Source organism: Bos indicus x Bos taurus, chromosome 19 (genome assembly GCF_003369695.1).
Source record: "Bos indicus x Bos taurus breed Angus x Brahman F1 hybrid chromosome 19, Bos_hybrid_MaternalHap_v2.0, whole genome shotgun sequence".
Taxonomy (NCBI): Eukaryota; Metazoa; Chordata; class Mammalia; order Artiodactyla; family Bovidae; genus Bos; species Bos indicus x Bos taurus.
In genome coordinates, this window is record NC_040094.1 from 18,723,771 (window position 1) to 18,745,788 (window position 22,018).

The 22,018-nt window shown below is 53.2% G+C and overlaps 2 protein-coding genes across 3 annotated transcripts in view; one reads left to right on the forward strand and one right to left on the reverse strand.

Annotated features, from left to right (window-relative positions):
* MYO1D (myosin ID) overlaps positions 1 to 15,957 on the forward strand; it is a 356,856-nt gene extending 340,899 nt beyond the window's left edge. Inside the window, exon 22 of the mRNA XM_027519558.1 lies at positions 13,862 to 15,957. Within this exon, the coding sequence (XP_027375359.1) occupies positions 13,862 to 14,018 (157 nt within the window). The 3' untranslated portion in view covers positions 14,019 to 15,957. The remainder of the gene's footprint in view (positions 1 to 13,861) is intronic.
* A 1,185-nt stretch (positions 15,958 to 17,142) lies between these two features.
* CDK5R1 (cyclin dependent kinase 5 regulatory subunit 1) lies at positions 17,143 to 21,811 on the reverse strand. Of its 2 annotated transcripts, none has more exons than XM_027519865.1 (2): positions 21,735 to 21,811; positions 17,143 to 20,966 (listed from the first exon to the last, which is right to left on the reverse strand). In XM_027519865.1, exon 2 carries the CDS (start codon positions 20,829 to 20,831, stop codon positions 19,908 to 19,910), a length of 924 nt encoding a protein of 307 aa, XP_027375666.1. In that variant the 5' UTR covers positions 20,832 to 20,966; positions 21,735 to 21,811; the 3' UTR covers positions 17,143 to 19,907. The 2 variants fall into 2 exon arrangements, with proteins under 2 accessions (XP_027375666.1, XP_027375665.1); XM_027519864.1 differs by lacking the exon at positions 21,735 to 21,811 and adding an exon at positions 21,278 to 21,403.
* Between the last annotated feature and the right edge of the window lie 207 nt (positions 21,812 to 22,018).

Sequence of the window (22,018 nt, forward strand, 5' to 3'; positions counted from 1 at the left end):
CCCACGCAGCCACAAAGACCCAGCAGCACAGCCATAAAGAAATAAAATTGTTTTTTTAAAGTCATCTGTTCAAAGGAAGATGTGGCTCCTGGCTCGTGTTCAATCCAGTCTTATTTAGCACCTTCATTAATGATGCGAATAGAAAAGCAGCAGCAGTGTTCACAGACAGAGCTAACTTTGGAGGTGCTGTTAACAGAAGTGTCAGGATAGGAGAAGCACAAATGAAAGCAGAAAACAGCAAAGTTGGGGGAAAAAAAATGCTTAACACAGCAAAGGGGGAAAAATCAGATATATTTTGATAAAATAAAGCCCCAAAAACTGTAGAGCAAATCACTGAGATGAGAAGGCGAAGGGAGGCCAAGAGAAAGAAGAGGGAAGAGGTGAGGAGAGAGAGGAGGGCAGGGAAAGTGGGATGGACACAGAGGCACTCCACTCGGGCTCCAGAGCCAACGCCCTCTCGTTGGAAGTGATGGGGCGGCCCCAGCCCCTGGCCCATGACGCTGCTCTGTCCACAGCTGCTGTCCCATTTGTTTTGTGGTAGGGGTTTGGCTTCGTGTTATTTTCTTGCTTCTGTTTTCTGTTCTTCTCTCATGTCTGAGGGAGCGGTGAGTATGGTTTTGTCCTTTTAGTTCAGTTTTGAAAGGTTTCTTTATCCCCGGCAGAAAGCATCAATTTGGACATTTGGGGAGGGACAGAGGAATGCGGCCTGTTAAGAGTCCAGATTCCAAGAACATAAAGCAAAGCGGAGCATCCTCACCGCCTGGGTCCCTGATGTTGGTGGAAGGGAAGCAAATGCAGTCGCTGGCCATCTCAAGATGTAGCCCATCCAGGCCACATCCGGCAGTGCCTCGGTCTGCCCTGCCAGGGAAGGGCCTCCAGCACACGAAGAATAGGAACCTTCTCGATGACAAAACCAGAAACCAGGAGCCTCCAGAGAGCAACAGTCCTCCTCGGGGACTCCAGCTGGAAAATCAAGACAGCTGGGTGCACCAGGCAACAGGTTTTAAAAGTACACAAGTTCTCCAGGCACCAGGAGAGCACCCATTCTTTGATGGCCTGCAGTCAACCGAGCCTGAAAACATCAGTGGGAAATGTCCAGAAACGGGACTTCCCTGGTGGTTCAGGGGCTAGGACTCCGTGTACTCCCAATGCCGGAGGCCTGGGTTCGATTTCTGGTCAGGGAACTAGATCCCACATTGCCACAACTAAGAGTTTGCACACGGCAATGAATATCGAAGATCCCACTTGCTGCAACTAAGACCAGGCACAGCCAGATGCATGGACAGACAGATGCGTGTCCAGGAAGCAGAGGACAGGTGGTGACAGTGGGGGTCCTGGCTATGGGTCAAGATCCCCAAACAGCACCAGATTCAATATGTTAAAGAATTGTGTGCAGCAGAAATAATGCCCTCATACGACAACTGGACAAATACCTCAGCGTGCGGACTAAGTGGAACGGGGCTGCAGTCACTCAGAGACAGCCATAGCGTTCTGGGTGTGCGGAGCTCCTTGACTTTGCTAAGCCTCTGTGCCCTCGTCTGCGGCGTGGGCATAAGTAATGGCAGTGCCTTGTAAGGTGTTGGTCAGGATTAAATGAGATGAAGCAGGTAAAATGTTGAAGGCAGTGCCTAATGGGAGGAAGTTCCCTATAAGTGGATGGTTTTGATTGTCAAGCTCTCCCTTCCCCCTAAACCCCTCTTAAAGCTACACAAGAGACGCTGCTAATTGTACCGGCCATAGCCAACCAACAGCTAAGTGATGCTGGGAAGTATCTGCTCACATTACTCAGGAGATTACTGCGAAATGTGCATGGAAGGCTTCCCCGGTGGTCCAGTGGTTAAGAATCCTCCTGCCAGGATAAAAGGGGACACCGGTTCCATCCCTGTTCTGCAAAGACCCCACATGCCACATGGCATCTGAGCCCGTGCACAGCTACCTGTGTGTCCTTGAGCCCATGCTCCTCAACAAGAGAAGCCCCTGCAATGAGGACCCTGTGCACCGCACCTAGCCCTCGCTCGCCACAGAGGAAGCCCAAGTGCAGCAAAGAAGACACAGCACAGCCAAAAATTAATCTTTAAAAAAGAAATGTGCATGAAGCCAGCGTCTGCTCATCTCCATTCAACCTCGAAAAACAGAAAAAAAAAGATGACAACATGTTCATTGATGTCATTCCTGGAACTTCTCCAACCTTGCATGTATGTTTCCAAAATCCATCAGTCCAAGTGTCTGTCACCCTACGAACATTTTTGTCTCCCTGAGAACGTCATCAGCAATGGTGAGGGAACACCCAGGATGTGAGAGTTTGGATTTAGAAAGCAAAGTAATGATTCACTTTGCAGAAGGGTTCTCTGGCTCTCGAAAAGCATCTCGGGAACGGTGAGCACCCCCGGGGCCTCTTCATGCGCCTTAATCACACTCCACACCTCCACACCGCCTCCCCCGGAGCGCAGTGCCAGGAGGGCAGGTGCGGCCCCAGAGCCCAGCCCTTACTCACCCATGGCTCCAACTCACTTCTCATCAACCCCGCTTTGAAGAGGCTTGATGTTGCCCTTGGGTCTTCTGGTTAGCGTCTGACATTGAAATGAGTCCCAGCTGCTTTCTTAATGATGTCTCTCTTAAAAATTCATTCTTTCTGTAGACAGTTATGGAACTCCTATTCTGTATCAGATAGCTGCCCTTAGGAGCTCTTGATCAGGGGATGAAAACTGCCCAGAAGCTCTTAGGAAGTAGGGGGCTGAGCTAATGATTATATTCCAGCGACTGTTTTAGTAGCGGTGTACACAGAGGTTAAGGCTTGGGCTCTGGCCCAGATGCCCAGGTTCAGATCTGGCTCTGCTTTCTGATCGTGGCAGGTAGTTAGATTCTTGGGGCCTCATGTCCTCTTCTGATGATGGAACTTACCTCATCCCGTCATGAGGATCTCATGAGTTGCTATTTGTAAAGCACTTAGCAAAAGAGCATACAGTACTTACTGTTGTTTTTATAGTCTCTATTTGATTTCTATTCATATTGTATTATCATCAGATAGTCTCAGTCTGATGCTAATTCTTAAGTATTTATTGAATTTCTTTTTAGGATATGGTACCTATTCCAAGTATACTTTAAAATCATGTGTAATACTACTGTATGACCCAGCAATCCCCCTACTGGGCATATACCCTGAGAAAACCGTAATTCAAAAAGACACACATGCAGGACTTCCCTGGTGGCCCAGTGGCTAAGAATCTGAACTCTCAATGCAGGGGGCCTGGGTTTGATCCGTGGTCAAGGAACTTGATCCCCAAATGCCAAAACTAAGACCCAGCACAGTCAAATAAATAATTTTTTTTAAAAGACACATGTCCCACAGTCTTCATTGCAGCACTCTTTACAACAGCCAGGACATGAAAGCAACCTAAATATCCATCAACAGATGAATGGATAAAGAAGATGTTGTACATACATACAGTGGAATATTACTCAACCATAACAAGGAACAAAATTGGGTCATCTGTAGAGACATGGATGGACCCAGAGTCTGTCATATAGAGTGAAGTCAGTCAGAAAGGAAAACAAATATATTAACAAATATATGGGGAATCTAGAAAAATGGCGCCAATGAACCTATTTGCTGGGCAGGAATAGAGACGCAAATGTAGAGAACATACTTGTGGACAGAGTGGGGAAAGGAGAGGATGGGATGAATTGAGAGATTAGCACTGACATATATATACTACCACTCTGTGTAAAACAGATGGCTATTGAAAAGCTGCTGTATAGCACAGGGAGCTCAGCTCGGTGCTCTGTGATGACCTAGAGGGGTGGGATGTGGGGTGTTTGGGGGGAGTCCAAGATGGAGGGGATATAGGTATACTATATAGCTGGCTCACTTTGTTGTACAGCAGAAACCAACACAACATTGCAAAGCAGTTACACTCCAATTTCAAAAAATGTGTATTCTCTAATTGTTGAATATAGATGAGCACACAAAGCTTATTTATTTGGCTCAAATCTATATTATTAATTGGGTTCAAGTCTATGTTCTTTTAACATTGTCTGCAGACCTGTACGTTTGGGGGGAAAGTATATTAACATCATTGACTATTTGCGGACATGTCATTATATCTTTGCACATCTCACGCCGTCTCACACAAATGTATTCGCTGTCTTCTGGAGAGGATCTTCCTAGCGAACAACTCCTTGAAAAAGGAGAGCGTTATCTCACCAGTTCTTTCCCCAGCAGCAGCGCTGTCTGCCAGCTTTCTTGTGATTAACATTTGCCTTGCGTATCTTGTTTCTTCCTTTAACTTATCTTTGTCAGTAGGCTCGAGATGGGTCTCTTGCAAATAGACTTCTAGCCACATTTCTCAATTCAGTCTGAGAACTCCCTTTTAACACATTATTGACCAGGGCGGGCTGGGGTGGGGTGGGGGTGGTTCTTGCCGAAATTAACGAGTGTGGCCAATAATTTATTATGTAAGTGAATATTGAAACACTTCAGTCAGTAAAGTTCAGGTAACAAAAGACATGCTTCCCTGGTGGTTCAGCGATAAAGAATCCGCCTGCCAATGCAGGAGCCGCGGGTTCGATCCCTGGGTTGGGAAGATCCCCTAGAGAAGGAAATGGCAACCCCATCCAGTATTCTTGCCTGGGAAATCCCATGGACAGAGGAGCCTGGCGGGCTACCAATCCACGGGGTCGCAAAAGAGTCAGACACGACTTAGCAACTAAACAACAAAAGATGTATTACTATGTCTCTGAGGTTAACAGGGGTTCACCTCCGTGTCGGCTTATGTTTTCTCGTCCCCGTGTTCCTTCTTTGCTCCTTGTGCTCACCTTTCCTTCCTTCCATTAAGTGAAGCAGACTGTCTTGTCCCGCTTCCTTCCGCTTCTTTGGAACGTGCGCATTGCAGTTTTACCTTCTCATTTACCATCAGTTGCCTTTACTTTTGTGCTTGTCTGTGGAGCCTGAAGTTCATCAGTCTCCTTACCCTCCTCCCAGATGAGACGGGGACCCTGGAACAGTTTCCTGGGACCACAGCCCATCTCTCACGTTGCTCTTCTCCAGGATGTTGTTCCGCGTTGGTCTGAAACGCTCAGTCGCCTTCATCAGTGCTGTTTACCGCTTGCTGAGACTGACCTTCGTGCTTGCCGGTGGATCTGCTCCCAGCACATCGCCCACACCACGCTTTCCCTCTGGATTCAGCGTCTTTCCTGACGAACGACAGGGTCCTTCTTTACCCGAGAGCTGAGCTTGCCCAGCTCCCCGGGGCTCACCCTCGTTGTCTGAGAAAGCCTTTCTGTTGGCCCCGTGCTCAGGTGATGGGTCGGGGATAGAATTCCAGGTTGACAGATATTTTCCATAAACCCTTTGGTGAGTCTGTGTTTTCATTTTTCCCTCCTAGTGGATGAGCAGGCCTATGATTCCTTTGCAAGCGGTGTCTCTCTTCGCCCTGGGTGTCCAGGTTTGCCCTGCCTTCGGGAACCTGCAGTGGATCTGTTTTTCAAGAGGTCAAGAGAAGAAAGCTTGAGGTTTTCTTTTTTTTTCTTTTTTACTGGAAAACCCTTTTTGTGTGTATCTTCTCACACCGTGGCTCTGTGCCTCTCTGCCACGCTGGGAGGCAGGCTCCTGGTGACCGGCAGCCTCACACTGATCTCAGCCCTGGTGCCTGAGTGTTCTTGGCTTGGCATCCGCTGACATCCCACCCCATCCTTCTTCCTGACCCTGGAGGGTCACCCTTCCTGGCCTGCAACCTCCACTTTGATTTTAAATATTCTTCCTGGGGAATCGTGTTCATGTTGAAGACATTTGTACACAGTGAGCAGAGCTTGTCAGCCCCAATCACACTGTTGGAAGCAGCACCAATGCCTGCTCGGGGCTTCGAGAGAACAGGGGGCACCCAGCTCGGTCTGGGGGTGGGGAGTGGGAGGCAGGCGGTTCTGGAAAGCACTGGGGAATGACTGAAGAGGTTTTTAGCAGCAGAATGACAGCATCTTTTAGTGCCTTTAAATATCTCTCTGATGACAATGAGGAGGACATGTTTGAAGTGGAGTGCAGGGCAAACCGAAGACAGAAGACTGGGTTAGGCGGCTGTGTTCATAAGTAGGAAAAGGGGGCTGGGGTTCTGGGCAGTAAGGGTGGCCGCGGAGAGAGACCGAGAAAGTGAAATAAGAGAGAACTCAGTAATGACGTGGGCAGAGGAAGGACCCGGGCTGAGCTTGGCTTCCCAGCCTATGTGATGGATGGATGATGACACGTCTCCCTGTGACAGGCTCGACAGGAGGAGGGAAGCAGTTTGGGGAAAGGGCCAAGAGGATGAGCTCAGGGTTGGACACACACAGGCTCAGCTGTCTGCAGCACATCCAGGGGATTTGTCTAGCAGGTGGCTGCACCTATGTGCTCGGGCCTCTGGCTGAGACAGGGGGCACTGATTGGGTAATTGTCCTTGAAACTCCAGTTATGGGTGACACCCTGGAGGAGAGGGTGGAGGTGTGCATGCTCAGTCACTCAGTCATGTCCAACTCTCTGCAACCCTGTAGCCTGTAGCCTGCCAGGCTTCTCTGCCCACGAGACTTTCCAGGCAAGAATACTGGAGTGGGTTGCCATTTCTTTCTCCAGGGGATCTTCCCAACCCAGGGATCGAACCCAGGTCTCCTGCACTGGCAGGCGGATTCTTTACCACTGAGCCACCAGGGAAGCAGGGCACTGGGGGAGAGTGTATAGAATGAAAAGGACCAAAGATAAACGTATCTAGGGAGCGAGGAGACAGAAACAGGCTCCTGCACGATCCCTGCTGCTTCTCGAGGCGTCTGTCTGACGTCATCCCCTCTGGCATCCCAGGCCAGCCACCCACGCTCAGGTGGCTCCTGTGCGTATCTCGGGTCATTCGCGCTTGCCCATCTTCCTGTCAAGAACGGGTGCCTTAACAAGGACCTACCATATAGCCCAGGGAGTTCTGCTCAGTGTTACGTGGCCGCTTGATTGGGAGGGGAGTTTGGGGGACAATGGAAACATGCATATGTATGACCGAGTTCCTTTGCTGTCAACCTAAAACCATCACAACAGTGTTAATTGGCTGTACAGGCAGGCTACAGTCCAAAGGGTCACAAAGAGTCGGACATGACTGAGCGACCACATACATACAAGAGAAAAATTTTTTTAAAAAAGAAAAAGAATGGGTGCCTTGAAGTCGGGACCTGCATCCTACCCTCTTTATGTTCACTTTCTCTGGACGGAGCCCAGCCCAGCATGGGTGCTTGGTAAATCTCCATCAAGAGGAGGAGAGTGGATGGGGGAGAGACGGGTGATGGGGCTGAGAGAGGAGAGCCTGGGGGAGGGTGTCCCTGCCTGGAGGGGAGGCGTCAGGGCCACAGGGGTTCTGCCCACCAGACCAGGAGCCTATCATTCGGTGGTGTGGTGGAGGAGGCAAATGCAGGCTGCGTGGGGTCCTCAGGACATGCTGCCTGCCCAGAACCATTAATGACTCAGTCCCAGTGGTGTCACGGGACTTTCCTGGTGGTCCAGTGGTTAAGAATCGGCCTTGCAGTTCGGGGGATGCAGGTTCCATCCCTGCATGGTCAGGAAAATAAGATCCTGCAAGCCTCGGAGTAACTACAGAGTCCATGTGCTGCAGCTGAGACCCAGTGTAGCCAAATAAGTTAGTAAAAAAAAAGAAAAAACTTTTTAAAATGGTGTCACCCGCCCCCCCATCCCTCACCAGCCACAAACCCAGAGAGACCGAGCAGGCCAGGAGATGTGACACCCACACTCAAGACTGCACGGGCGCTTGGATTCTCAGACTTGCTTGAGGAGGGACCGTGGTCAAAGTGTCCGTTTGACCCTGACAAAAACAGAAGTAGCATTTCATACAGCAGGATTTTGAAAGCTGCCCTCTGCGGTTTAACATAAGCAGAAGGACTTGTGTCAAAGGACTTCCTTCTTGCAGGAAGCGAAACATGTAGGGACCAGCTGCAGAAACGAGCAGACCATTGTCCTCCCTGGGAGCTGGAGACCCTGCACTGTGCCCCAGAGGCATTCAGGTGGAGGGTGGCCCGTCTTGGTGAATTTAAAGTTTATTGTGAAACACTACATGTCTCACCGCTGCGAAAAGCATCTCTTTACGACCTGCCTGTGCTTGGTGCAAAGCAAGCTTCCTCCCACCACATCCTGTGACCAAACACAGAGATCATTGCGTTAGCCCTGAAGTCTCTGGAACTGCTGGCCACTCCCCCAGAGGATCCATGCATCAGCCCACTGCACTTCCCCTCACTCGCATCCCAGTTCCCTTCAAGTGCAGGAGTTAGAGCTCCAGCAGGGAACCCCCTCAAGAACAGAGGGCGGGGCTTCCCTGCCGGTCCAGTGGGTAAGAATCCACCTGCCAATGCAGGGGACGTAGGTTTGATCCCTGGTCCAGGAAGATTTCACATGCTGAGGGACAACTAAGACTTTGCACCACAACCACTGAAGCCCGTACGCCTAGGGCCCGTGCTCTGCAAGAAGAGCGGCCACCACGGTGAGAAGCCCACATACCCCAGCTCAAGAGTAGCCCCCTGCTCACCGCAACTAGAGAAAGCCCTCTCGCAGCAACGAAGACCTAGCACAGACACAATAAATAAATTTAAAAAAAGAGAGAGAGAGAGAAGGTGGCTCAAGTCCCGGGCTGCTGCGGGGCAGGGGTCTGGACAGCAGGGACAAGTTCTGGGCTGGTTCGGCCCCTGCAGACACTGGCGCTACCACACCGAATGCAAGACTTTTCAGCGCACGGCTGCAAGGGATGCCCGCGGATCCGGTCTTGTGTTGACCCATGGATTTCTCTGGTGAACACAGGACTGGAGGAAACGGAAGCAAAGTAACTTGATCAAGGCCATTTGTCTGCAATGATGGCTTGGAACAGATGAAACGAGATGAAAGTACCCGAATTCCACAGTTTGCTGAGCCATTAAATCCGGTAACAGAAAACGGGGAGGAAAGCCCCTCCCCCTCACAGCCAGCAGCCTCCATCACAGCTGTCATCGGCAGCTATAAAATCTGCTCTCTTTTCTTTAAAAACTAAGGACCGTGCGCTGGTTCCATGAAGATTTCCCATGTGGTGAAGCTCCAGCAGAAGATGTCACTTGACACCTGCAGAGAATCCACTCCCTTATCTGCCTTTTGGACCCGCCCGCACTGGTCTGTCTTCAAGATAAGCACAAGAAACCCCTCGCTGGCCTTAAAACCCTATTAAAATGCTGAGGAAAAAAAACACAGTTTGAGGGCAAGTTCTTACATTTCCTTTAGATCAACCCACTTGAAAAAAAAAAAAAAAATTGTGGTAAAATACCCGTAACTTAAAATTTACCATTAGTCACAATTAGTACATTCAGTGTTGCACACCCATCACCACTGATGAGTTCCAGAATATTTTCATCAAAGGAACACCCCAACTCCTCTGTTTTCTGTCTCTATGAATTTGCTTATTCTGACATTTCATATGAGTGGAATTATATAACGTAGCTTTTTCTGTCTAGCTTAACAAGGTATCATCCATGTTGTAGCAGGCATCATTACTTCATTCTTTCTATGGCTAAATAATATTTTATTGGACCACATTTGTTTGTTCCTTCATCAGTTGATAGATGCTTGGGTTATTTCTACCTTTTAATTATTGAAGTACAGCTAATTTACAATGTTGTGTTAGTTTCGAGTGTACGGCAAAGTGATTCAGTTATATGTACATATATTATTTTTCAGATTATTTTCCATCGTAGTTTATTAGAAGATACTGAATATAGTTCCCTGTGCTATATAGGAGGTCCCTGTTGCTTATTTATGTATAGTAGTGCGTATATATTAATCTTCTAATTTCTCTCTCTCCCTCCTCTCTGTCCCCTTTGGGAACCGTAAGTTTGTTTTCTATGTCTGCATGTCAATTTCTGTTTTGTAAATAAGATTTTAAACTTTGTGCCAAGTTTTGGATTACATACATAAGTGATACCATATCTTTGCCTTTCTCTGACTTACTTCATGATATGATAATCTCTGCATCCATCCACATTGTTGCGAGTGGCGTCATTTCATTCTTTTTCACGGCTGAGTCACATTCCACGGCATATGTGTACCACATCTTATTTATCCATTCGTCTGTCAATGGAAATTCAGTTCGCTTCCGTGCGAACAGTGCTGCAGTGAACCGAGGTACATGTATGTTTTTTATTTTTTTTTCATGTATGTTTTTTAATTATGGTGTTTTCCAGATATATGTCCAGTAGTGGGATGATGCTATAAAACTCCTAGAGGAAAACATAGGCAGAGCACTCTTGGACCTAAACTGTAGCAGCATCTTTTAGGATCTGTCTCCTAATGGAAATAAAAACAAAAATAAACAAATGGGACCTAATTAAACCTAAAAGCTTTTGCACACCAAAGGAAACCATAGACAAAAAGGAAAGACAGCCTACAGAAAGAGAGAAAATATCTGCAAACAATGCTACTGAGAAGGGATTAATTTCAAAGATCTACAAACAGCTCATAGAGCTTAATATCAAAACAATAAACAACCCAACCAAAAAGTGGGCAGAAGACCTAAATAGACATTTCTTCAAAGAAGACATACAGATGGCCAAAAGGCACAATGAAAAGATGTTCAATGTTGCTAATTTTTAGAGAAATGCAAATCAAAACTATAATGAGGTATCACTTCACACCAGTCAGAATAGCCATCTTCAAAAAATCTACAAATATTAAATGCTGGAGAGGGTGTGGAGAAAAAGAAACCCTCTACACTCTTGGTGGGACTGTAAATTGGTGTGCTGCTACTAAGTTGCTTCAGTCATGTCCGACTCTGTGCAACCCCATAGACAGCAGCCCACCAGGCTCCCCCATCCCTGGGATTCTCCAGGCAAGAACAATGGAGTGGGTTGCCATTTCCTTCTCCAATGCAGGAAAGTGAAAAGTGAAAGTGAAGTTGCTCCGTTGTGTCTGACTCTTAGCGACCCCACGGACTGCAGCCCAATAGGCTCCTCCAGTCCATGGGATTTCCAGGCAAGAGTACTGGAGTGGGGTGCCATCGCCTTCTCCAGTAAATTGGTATAGCTGCTATAGAGGACAGTAGTTTAAGAATCAAAGAGTTACCCTATGACCCTAAAATCCCACTCCTAGGCATATGTTAGGCATTTTATAGTATGTGGTGTTATGTTTACTTCTTTAACTCATCTTGAGCTTATTTTTCTAGATAGTGTTGTGTTCTGATTTCATTCTTTTACTGTCCAGTTTTTCCAGCACCACTTATTGAAGAGACTGTCTCTTCTCCATTGTATTCTTACCTCCTTTGTCGTAGATTAATTGACCGTAAGTGTGTGGGTTTGTTTCTGGGCTCTCTCCTGCTCCACTGATCTATAAGTGTGTTTTTATGCCATGCCACGTTGTTTTGATTACTGTAGCTTTGTAGTATAGTCTGAGGTCAAGGAGGGCGATTCCTCCAGCTCCATTCTTCTCTCTCAGGATCGTTTTGGTTTTTCAGGGGGGTTTGTGTTTCCATATGTATTTTCCAAAAAAAAATTTTTTGAGTGCTCAGTTGCTCAGTCGTGCAACCCCAAACTGTGCAACCCCATGGACTGTAGCCCACCAGGTTCCTCTGTCCATGGGACTTTCCAGGCAAGAATACTAGAGTAAGCTGCCATTCCCTCCTCCAAGGGATCTTCCCGACCCAGGGACTGAACCCACATCTCCTGCACTGCACGTGGATTCTTTACTGCTGAGCCACAGGGAAACCCAAATTTTAAAAATTCTTGTTCTAGTTCTGTGAAAAATGCCATTGGTAATTTGGGATTGTACTGCGAGTGTAGATTGCCTTGGGCGGTATGGTCATTCTTCTCCAATTGCTGTGGCTAGGACTTTCAAAACCACGTTGAATAAGTGTCCAGAGTGGGCGCTTGATCTTAGAGAATACGCTTTCAGCTTTTCACCACTGAGTATGATGTCAGTTGTGGGTTTGCCACATATATGGCCTTTATTATACTGAAGTGTGTTCTCTCTGTGCCCACTATCTGAAGAGGTTGTGTTTTTTATCATAGATGGATGAATTATATCCAAAGTTTATTCTGCGTTACTGTAAATAATGCTGCTATAAACATTCCTGTACAAGTTTTTGTTTGAACACCTGTTTTCTTTTGGGTATATATCCAGAAGTGGAATTGCTGGGTCGTGTGGTAATTCTGTTTTCTTCCTCTACAAGTCAGCCTCAATCCACATTACCTTACTCTGTTGTCAGTTGATGGCAGTGTGGATGGCATCAGCCAGGGGTCGCTTAGCCGCCTAGCTCTTCAGACCAGAAAGCCGGTGCTTCTTCCTGCCCTCAACACGTGTAACTACTCAAGCCCCTCTCTTCTGCCCAAACCCCACAGCAGCCCTGCAAAGACAGGCAGGAACTCGGGGCATCTCCAGCTGCAAGCAGGGCTTCAGTGCCAGGGCTCCGCTTGGTCCGGAGGGTCCAAGGACCCCTCACCAAGACCACAGGCACGGCATCCTGGCTCCTGCAGGAGTGAAGAGGTGCCCAAGGCACTGCCCACAATGGGCTCTGCTATTTTTATGCCCAAGCCTGGTTAAAAATAGCCATCTAAGCCAAGGTTTTAGCTGCAGCGGACGAGACATTAAGCAGCAGATACCTAATGCCCATGAGAAATAACAGTGGGTCTCTTCCTGTGCCCATTTTCTGCTCCAACAACATGTTGAACAAGAAAGCTGGTAGGAAACAGCCATGTGGAAAGCCCCTAAGAACACGGCCACAGCTGCCCCTCCGTGCTGCGGCAAAGGCCAGCCTGGTGTTCCGGGCACTCAGAGGCTAAGCGTGCCACTGCCCACGGGTGCTCTTCCTATGGAGTAAAGGGTCTGAGAGATGGTGTCACCCAGGCCAGGCAGTGCCTGGAAAGCGCTTCCCTCTCCCCTGGGCCAGCCTCGGCCTGGCCTCCCATCCAGGTGGACCCTTGGCATCCCCCATCCAATGCCAGGAGCAGCCACCACCCAGGAAGCCCAACCTGACCACACCCAAGAGCGCCCCAGGGGAATTGAAGGCAGGCCCAGCACAGGGAGCCAGGCCAGCCCGTCCAGACCTCCCGGTGCTGAGAAAGCCAGCAAGGCACAAGGCGCAGGGTGAGCCCGTGCCGGCCACAGGTCTCCCAGCTCTTACGCGGACGGCACCTGAAGTGCACTTGGTACATCTCAAGGCGCCAGAGGCCGGGCACTGCCTCTACCTAGCAGTGCACAGCCTCCCCGCCCGGCACCCTGGCTGGGCCAGGAGGGCACATGGCCCCCGGGCTGGGGAACACGCACAAGCTGCCAGAAGTACGGGTAGAAGCGCCGCTCACCCTCCCTGCCACATTGCCAACCACAAAGCCGCCCCATGTGGGGGCAGCACCCCCGACCCCAGGGCCACTGGCATCAGACTGGTTCTCACAGCCAGACCCACGACAGCCAGGGCCGAGCCGGGACTCACGGAAGGCATTTCTGTTGTCGGAGACCATGGGTAGGGAAGAGCCTCCATTTGCCCCTGGACGCAGCACCCCTGGGGCTCTCTCTTGGCATCAGAGAAAGCGGATGATCACATCAGAGCCCCTTGCCGCCACATCCCCCAGCTGACATCTAAAGCCCAGGCCTTGGTCCTTGGCCTCAGGCCCGAGGGTGGTGACCGCGGCTCCGCTGCAGCTCCATGCTCTGTCCTGCCCCACATGTGGGTTCTCGGGAGCTGGGCCCTGGCTCGCCTATGACTTTGGTTTGGGCCTATAGCCAAGCGCCATCTCTCCCATCCTCACCCTCTCTGTGCCCAGCCTGGGGGGCACCTGGGTGGCCCGGGAGACTCCCCCCAACCCCCGGCCACCTGCTAACTGCCTGTCTTCTTGGTTCTTCCAGTGAGAAGCGCCACCTTCAAGTCAACGTCACCAACCCCGTCCAGTGCAGCCTGCACGGGAAGAAGTGCACGGTCTCTGTGGAGACACGGCTCAACCAGCCGCAGCCTGACTTCACCAAGAATCGCTCAGGCTTCATCCTCAGCGTGCCCGGCAATTGAAGCGCAGGGAGACGGGGGCTGCCCGCCCAGCCGCCGCTAGACGCCCGCTCACCAGGGTCCAGGCTGGGACGGGGCCCCCTGCCTCCCCTGCGGCTCCTCCCTGAGGTCCAGTCCGGCTTCTGCCTTTGATCTCTGTCTTCCTCTGTCCCGACTGTCCACGGCCCCCTCAACAAATCAAAGACCCTGTGTCCTGCCCAGCCTGCAGCAGCTTCTCCAGAACAGCTCCCCTCTGGTCAGTGAGGGCCACCCCCATGCCAGGTCAGATAGGCTTGCCTGGCCCTGTGACTGGCTACTGGCCCTGCCAGGGGAGGGCTGGGGGAGCCTGGATGTTGTTTCCAACCAGACCAAGCCTCTGGAGTTGCGGGCGGCTGTGGAGAGGTAGCCCTGCCCTCTCTGGGCTCAGGTGCCCCCTCCTCCCTAAGGATAGCAACCCCACGCCCTGGTTCAGGGAGATTCTCGGAACTCCCCATGGACCCCCTCTCCCCAGCAGCCCGCCAAGACCACCAGGTGAGCAGGTTCACCTGGAGAGCCAGCCCCTCAGCCCAGGAGCCCCTGGCCAAAGGAACCACCTCGCCCAGTGGGCAGTCTGTCCCACTCAGAGCCAGCCCCCAGCCCCTTGACCCTCTGCCCAGAGAGCATGGCTCGGGGAATGCTCCAGGAACCGTCTTACTGAACCATGCAGCCCAGGCCGTGGTTGTCTTACACTTATTTCTGCAGTTAGGAGCAGGGTTACTAACCAGATACCACGTCCGCTGTGCCACACTGGTGTCAGGAACACTAATAAAATGGAAAGAAAGGGGAGCACTAGGGGGTCTGAAGTTTTCCCCCTCCAATGCCTCTGCCTCACACTCACGTGGAGAACCAGGCCGGGGGCAGGAGGGTCGGGGCCCAGAGGAACCTGGGGAAGGGGAGCGATAGGAAAGAGAGCAGGGGTCCTGGCACTGCAGGCCAGGCCAGGATGCCCACCCAAGCCAGGAGAGCGGCGCCCTGCCAGTCCCTGCCCTGCAGAGCGCACGTGTGCTCCAGATGCCCCGGGACCATGCCGCACTCCCCTGGGCAGCCCCGGGGCTCCCAGCCTGGAACCTTCAAGAGTCAAGACTCAGGCACCCCATGTGGTTAAGGGGGCGCTGAGAGTGGGCCCACGCCCCAGGCGGAGCCAGGCAGGGTGTCCAAGAAACACATCCTGGCTTTTCTTAACTGTTTCACCCCTGGGGCTCCCCTCCCCCCACCCCAGCACCCCAGCCCCGCCCAGCACACCCAGAGCCTGCCACCACCCCCAGGGCTCTGAGCACATGCACACCCCATACCATCCACAGCACAAGAGCCCTGCTGCCATCCTGGTCTCTGAAACCCACTCTCATCCTCCAAGCCTGGTCAGCTACCCGCACAGGGCCCCATTCAGCAACACCCACAGCTTTGCCAACTGCCTTGACGCTATCGGTCCTCCTCAACTGGAACATCGCCTCTCCTTTCCACTTACTGCCCCAAACTTGTTGCTTTACTAGATACATGCAAACGTTATGTTTTAGACACACCAAAACAGAACATGCCAAATGAGTGCCTTTCGGAGGCTGGAGAGGAGGGGGGTTCCGGAGTCCGACCTCCCGCCTTTGGGTGTGGCCTCTGGCCCTCGAGCGCAGCGCCTCCCGGCTGAGGGCCGGCGCGCGAGCACCGTCCACAAGCACTTTTTCATGATGTCCTGCAAGAAGTCAGTGTGTGTGGTCACTGAGGGAAAGAATTTCGGGTGTGATCATGGCGCCGAAGGCAAAGCAGGGGGGACACAGTGATTGTATGCAATGAAGTGTTTTCTCGTGATTTAGTTAAATGTGGTTTTATGGTTTGGTGCGTATATTCCTATTTTCCATTAAATTAACTTTATTTCTAAAGCATATTTTGATTTATCATCAAGAGCAATAAAGCATTAAATCTTACTCTTAAAGGTATTCTGCTTATTGAGTTGAAAACTATCTAAAATGGTGAAATTTGGGCATGTAGAAAGTCAGTTGTTATCCCGGAGGCTGAAAGGAGCATTAAGCACAAGTAAGGTAAAAATGGAGGATAGTTGGCCTGAGGCTTCTGATGAAAAATATTAAATAGAAAACAGCTGTGAGGAGGAGGAGTCAGGAGGGGGCCAGGTGGTGGTGTTAACCACTATTTTGAGGCCTGCACACTGAAAGCGCTTTGCTTTCACCTTTACTGAAATCGAAGCATGCAAATGCGCAAAGAATAAACGCAAGGCCCGGATGCCCAGGGCTGCAGCTCAGGTAGAGGCCTGAGTGCACCCTGGCTGGCTGGTCAGCCCCTCCCTGAGCCCTCTGGTTGGGGTGGGTGAGCTGCCGGCAAGCAAGGCCCTGCAGGGAGATGGGGCAACCCCAGCACCCCAGGGTGCTGCAGCCAGAGGATGCTCCCAACCCCCAGTCACTGGCCAGAGCACGCAACGACGGCTTCCGACTCAGAAGACAAAGAAGACGCCCCGATCGAAAGGCTGCCAGCTTCAAAGGCACAACCTGAACAAGTGCCCCCAAAGCCCAGGGCAGCTCCAGCCCACCAGGCGCAGAGCCCGGGGAGGACTGAGGCCAAAACACCAGGTCTCCAAGGCCCAGGCTGGTGGCAAGAGTGAGCACAGACCGATGGCAATACAACCGGTAGGGGGCCCCAGCCTTGCCACAATTAGGGGCTGGGGAGGCTGCTTATCTGGGAGCTGGAGTTTCCTCTTGAAACCTGCACAGAGCTAGGCTGGCGGGGCTGAACCACATGGACCCAGCCGGCTCCTGCTGCCCGGGGGACCTTGGGGCAGTGCGCTACAAGCAGAGCCTGGGCCAGCACACTTGGGGGCCCAGCCCTCGCCAGGCCATACCTGGGCCTGACCCTCCCTGGTCGGAGGTCCTGGGCCTTGAGAGACCAACTCCTGCCCTGGCCACACCAAGAAACCCAAGTTGACTTCACCTGGGCTTCTTTCTTAATCACCTTAACAGTGAACACAATTGTTAAGCCTTCTCCCCTAACCCTGCCCTCCTCCCCTCCCCCACACCACAATCCAATTATGTTCTGAGCACAAGAATCCTTTATAAAAATGAGCCCCCAGACTGCTCTTGAAGGATGTGCCCACAAAAAACAGTCTGTGTAATGGATGGTCAGTGCATTTTATTTAATCAGCACAGTACAAAAATAAATAAAAATAAGGGGAGGGGAATTAAATTACAGCCAAACTGAGCTTCATGACCTTGTCAGATTATAAACCACACATACTTACAAACACGCTACGCATACATACAAAAATGAGACAAATATAAATTAATATTAACAATACCCACAGTTTGGTCAAAGAATAGCTACAGAAGAAATTGCACTAAAAACCAACATACATCACACGTGTGTAATTAGCAGTTTCAAATATACAGCTAAGAATAGTTCCAAGTGGAAAAAAAAATGGCACATTTCCTTTTCATTGCAAGTTTAACAACTGCTAGAACAAAACTAAGTTCTAATAACTGCATGGAAAGAATATATCAACCCTTCAGGTTTTACAAGAAAAAAGAGGAAAACCAAATCCTGAACTATTATTCCTGTGACTTGTTCTGTGCACGGGTGTAATTTTCACAGCCATCTGTTCTAAGATTATTTTTCTTAAGACACAAAATGCTCCTGGTTTGCATGCACAATATCACTGTAAAAGCAACAATTAAAGAATAAAGGGTGGGGTTTTTTTTGTAGATTAGTTTTTCTTTTTTTTTTTAATTGTTCTAAAAGTAGTCTTCATAGCAGCATGTCAAATGGGTTCATTGCTTGCACACTCAAGTATATCGGTTTCTTTACACAATACTGATGACCAGTGCAAGAGGAGGAGACCTCGCCAGGCTTCATATGGATGGAACTAGAGACTTCTTTCTTTAGTCCCCAACCATTCCTGAAATTTGCACCGCCTCCATAAATTAAAAAAATAAATATGGAGAGAGAGAAGGAAACACACACGACTGGAATCTCGCGGGTGCGCGTTCTCGCCGTTTCAGGCCCAGCAAGGCCCACGAAGGAGCGACTCCAGACCCCGGTCCCGGCTGCTGACACTTGGCCCCGGGACGCCACCCCTCCCCCACCCTCGTGTGCTGCCGGGGACCCCGCCGCCCCCGCCGGCCGCCTACCTCGGGTCACACACGGCAGCAGAATCTGCACAGACAGGCTGTGTGACAACTCCCGCGGAGGAGAGGCTCTGCACGCGAGGTCCCCGCCGGCAGCCACGGGTTCCTTCCAGCCCCGCGGCAGGTAAATCTGGCCGGCGGTCCTGGGAGCGGCTGGGCGTGGGCCTCAGGGCGCAGCTGAGGCCCGTGCTCCCAGCTTGGGGCAGGCCCTCATTCTCGCGAGCACCACGGGGCCGCAGGCTCGACGCCGGGCCTGTTAAATCGGGAGCTCAGTTTCACAGCTTTCTCTTTTTTATGTGAATTTCAGTAGTGCTTGTGCTGAAATGGCAGCCACCTGGAAGCTAATCCTATGTAAAACGGCCCCCCGCCTCCCTCACCCCCAGCCTCCCCTTCCAGCTCCCCTTGGGGTTTGAGACTGGAAGAGAGAATTCTCTGTGGGCCTTCACATCAGTCTTTGTTCCCCAAAGCCAGAGGGATCACGGAAGGCTGGCTCCCTTCTCTGGGTCCTCTCCCAAGCCCCCAGCCACCGATCTGGGAGAATCAGAAAGAAAATTAAGTGACACATCATGGGTTTTTTTTTTTTTTACAGCCACTAAGGTTGAAGGTGGAGACCCAAACCAGCAGCTGCAAATGATCAGCGGGAGAATCAGCAGGCAGTCAGGAGTTCGGCTCCTGGCTCATAATTGTCTCCAAGATCCAGCCGTCTCCCTGGGCCTTTCGGGACAAGGCTTCGTCTTCAGAAGAGACTCAACTGTTTGGAAACAGCTTTACATCAACAGGGGGTGAGGGGAGGGGCGCATCATTACCACATCACCCTGGTCCCTGATATCACCCCCGCCCCAATCCCTGCAGCTCCGCAGGGCAAATGTCATGGGCACTGGCTCAGTCCCAGGCATGGCAGCCCCACCTGCCCGGGAGGCAGGCTGTTGACAATGGGCACCTGCAGCTGCCCTGGCCTTCGCCACGGGGTGACTAAGCTGCATGATTCAAATGAAAAATTCACCCAAGAAAGGAGTTGTCCCTGGCGTCACCCCACCCCTTGGGAGCCGGGACCCAAAATGAAAGAACTTAGTGAGTCAAACCAGCTCATTAACCAACACTACCAACAGGGCTGGGGGTGGGGGACGAAGGAGGGGAGGTTGCTGGGGGGTGGGGGCGGTTCCATGTCTCCATGAAAGGAAAGCCCTTCTCCCTAAAAAAGAAAAAAGAGCAAACCAGGGTCGTGCATGGCCAAATTAGAGGACATGATCTTCGCACCAGGCCGGCTTCCCCTCGATTGAAGAGGCTGTCCCAGGGCCACGGGCGTTTGGCCTCCTAAGCCCACGTGCGGCGCAGTCCAGGTGGCCGGCTTCAGGAGCCTCTGGGAGAACAGACGACCCAGAACAGGAGCCAGCAAAGGGCCTCCAACCAGAAACTCCAGTTCCTCCCTGGGCTGCCTGGCTGTGGGCCGCCTTCCCTGCCTTGGTCCAGCAAGGGCGCAGGCGGCAGAAGCCAGTCAGTCCTTTCAATTCCCCAGAGTGAGACGTTGGGGGCCAGGGTGGCTCTGAATACATCTTCTGAATGTTGCACAAGGTTCAGGAGTTCAGAAGCGCCCAGAGTTCTTGGCAGGGTGGAGGAAAACCCCAAGGAGGGGAGGTGGGAAGGGAGAGGCCCTTGGTGGCTTTGCTAAACACATACTGTACACAAAATCTGATTTAAGAATAAATTTTTAAAAATGAATTGAATCCTTGAGCCATGATGCAGGCTGGCGGGCTCACCGGTCCAGCCCGAGGAGGAGCCGCTTCTTGTCCTCCTGGCCGCTCTCGTTCTTCAGGTCGGAGAACACCTGCGTGAAGTAGTGGGGGTCGGCGTTGATCTGCAGCATCTTGGAGCTCATGAGGTTGATGACGGAGAGACAGCGGTCCCAAAAGGCCTCCTTGCAGCTCTCCACCAGGAAGGGCTTGAGCGGGTAGGAGATCTCGTTGCCCATGTAGGAGTAGGAGAGGTACAGGCAGGTCAGCAGGACTGCCTGGAGCTCGTGGTCGGAACCCACCTCGGAGGAGATGACATCCCGGCAGAGCATGTAGAGGAAGACCACGTTGGCCGGCGTGATGAAGCCCTGGTCCTGCCAGCCCTGCAGCAGCAGCGAGCGGTCCACGCTGCGCAGCCAGAGCACAGGGTCCGTGGGGGACAGGTGCTTCAGGCGGTAGCACCGGCGACAGAGGAACTCGCCCAGGCAGCGCAGCAGCTCGCTGGTGGACGCCTGGACGATGACCCGTTTGGGCGTCCCTGCGGAGCTGACGGCAGGGTGCGGGGCCTTCTTGACGGACGAGGAGACCCCGGTCTGCGAACCCGAGAGCTGGCTGGCAGGGGGGGCGGGCGGCTGGGCCGGCGGGGGCTGGGCGAACGTGGACAGGTTGGCGCACGACAGCGACTTCTTCAGGTTCTCATTGTTGAGGTGCGTGATGTTGTTCTGATAGCTGCTGTTGGGCTGCACCTTCTTGGAGTTCTTCTTCTTGGCCGACACGGCCACGATCCTCTTCCACGGCAGCACGGAGATGATGGAGTGCCGCTTCAGGTTCTTGTCCTTGGCGTTCTTGCTGTTCTGCACGGCCGTGTAGTGGCCCACCGTGGCCGCGCCATCCTCAAACAGCGTGGCCTTCCGGTAGCTGGGGGACAGGGACAGCACCGTGCCCATGGTGCCGCTGCGCGCCGGGCGGGGACCCGCGCCCCTGCGCGCCCAGCCTGCCGGCTGGAGGAAAGAAGCTCACCGAGCCGCGGCGGCCAGGGGGAGGCGGGGGCGCTCCCGAGGTCGCGTGCCGCCCCTCCGGATCTGTGGGGGCAAAACAAGATGGTTCTCAGCATCAGGCGGGGCTCGCGCCGCGCTCCTCCGCCCCGGCCTTGGCGGCCCCGGCCCCGGCCCCGCGCCCGGGGCCTTCCCTAGTTGACACGGCCCCGCCCGCGTCCCCGCGCCGCAACCCCGGCCTCTCCACTGCGGCACCGAGACCCGCTCCCGCCGCGGTCCGGATGGCAGCGCGGGGGCGCGGGAGCCGGCGGAGGCGGCCGGGGACCCCGCCTCGACACTGCGCGCGGCCGCGGCCCCGGTCCCCCGGGGACAGCGGGCTGCCCGAGGGGCAGGCTTACCGAGCAGGTGGCTCCGGCGCTCCGCACCTTCCGCAATGCGCGCCGCGGCTCAGCGCCGCGGTCCCGGGGCTCGGCGGGGCTCGCGCGCGGCGGCGGCGGCTCGGGAGCTTCTGTCCAAGGTTCTGCAGGCGCCGCGGCCCCGCCCCCCGCTCGGCCGCCTTCGCCGCCGCCGCCGCCGCCGCCGCGCCCGCGCCCGCCCCGGCGCGCACCTCAGCGGCCTCCCTCTCGGGCGCGCGCGCGCGCGGCCCACGCGCCGGCCGGGCCTGGTCTCACCCGGGAGCTGGGGCCGCCGCCGTGCTCAGCACGAGCGGCGCGCGGTGCGGGCAGCGACGCGGCCGCGAGCTCCGGGCTCCTCTCTACTCGCCGCGCCCCATCCAGGACCCAGACTCCGGCAGCGGGGACTCGCGGCACCTCCCCGTCCCGCCCCGCGGAGCCGCCCCCTCCCCGCACTGCTCACCGCCCGCTCGGCGCTGCCGCGCCAGCAGCAGCCCGGCCGCGTGAGACTCGCGAACGCACCGCGCAGCTGAGCTTGGGCGGGTAGGGAGCTCCGGACGGGGAGGGCTGGGGCGGGGCCGGGGAGCGACCCCGCCCGCCGCCCCGCCCAGACACGTGCTGCCTTTGTTCCCGCCGCGGCGTCCGCAGCTGCCGGCGGCGGGGGCACCCTCGGCCGCGTCCGCGCCCCGGCCGCCCGAGAAGCAGTCCACGGAGGCTGGGACCCGAGTAGCCTCCTTCCATTTAATG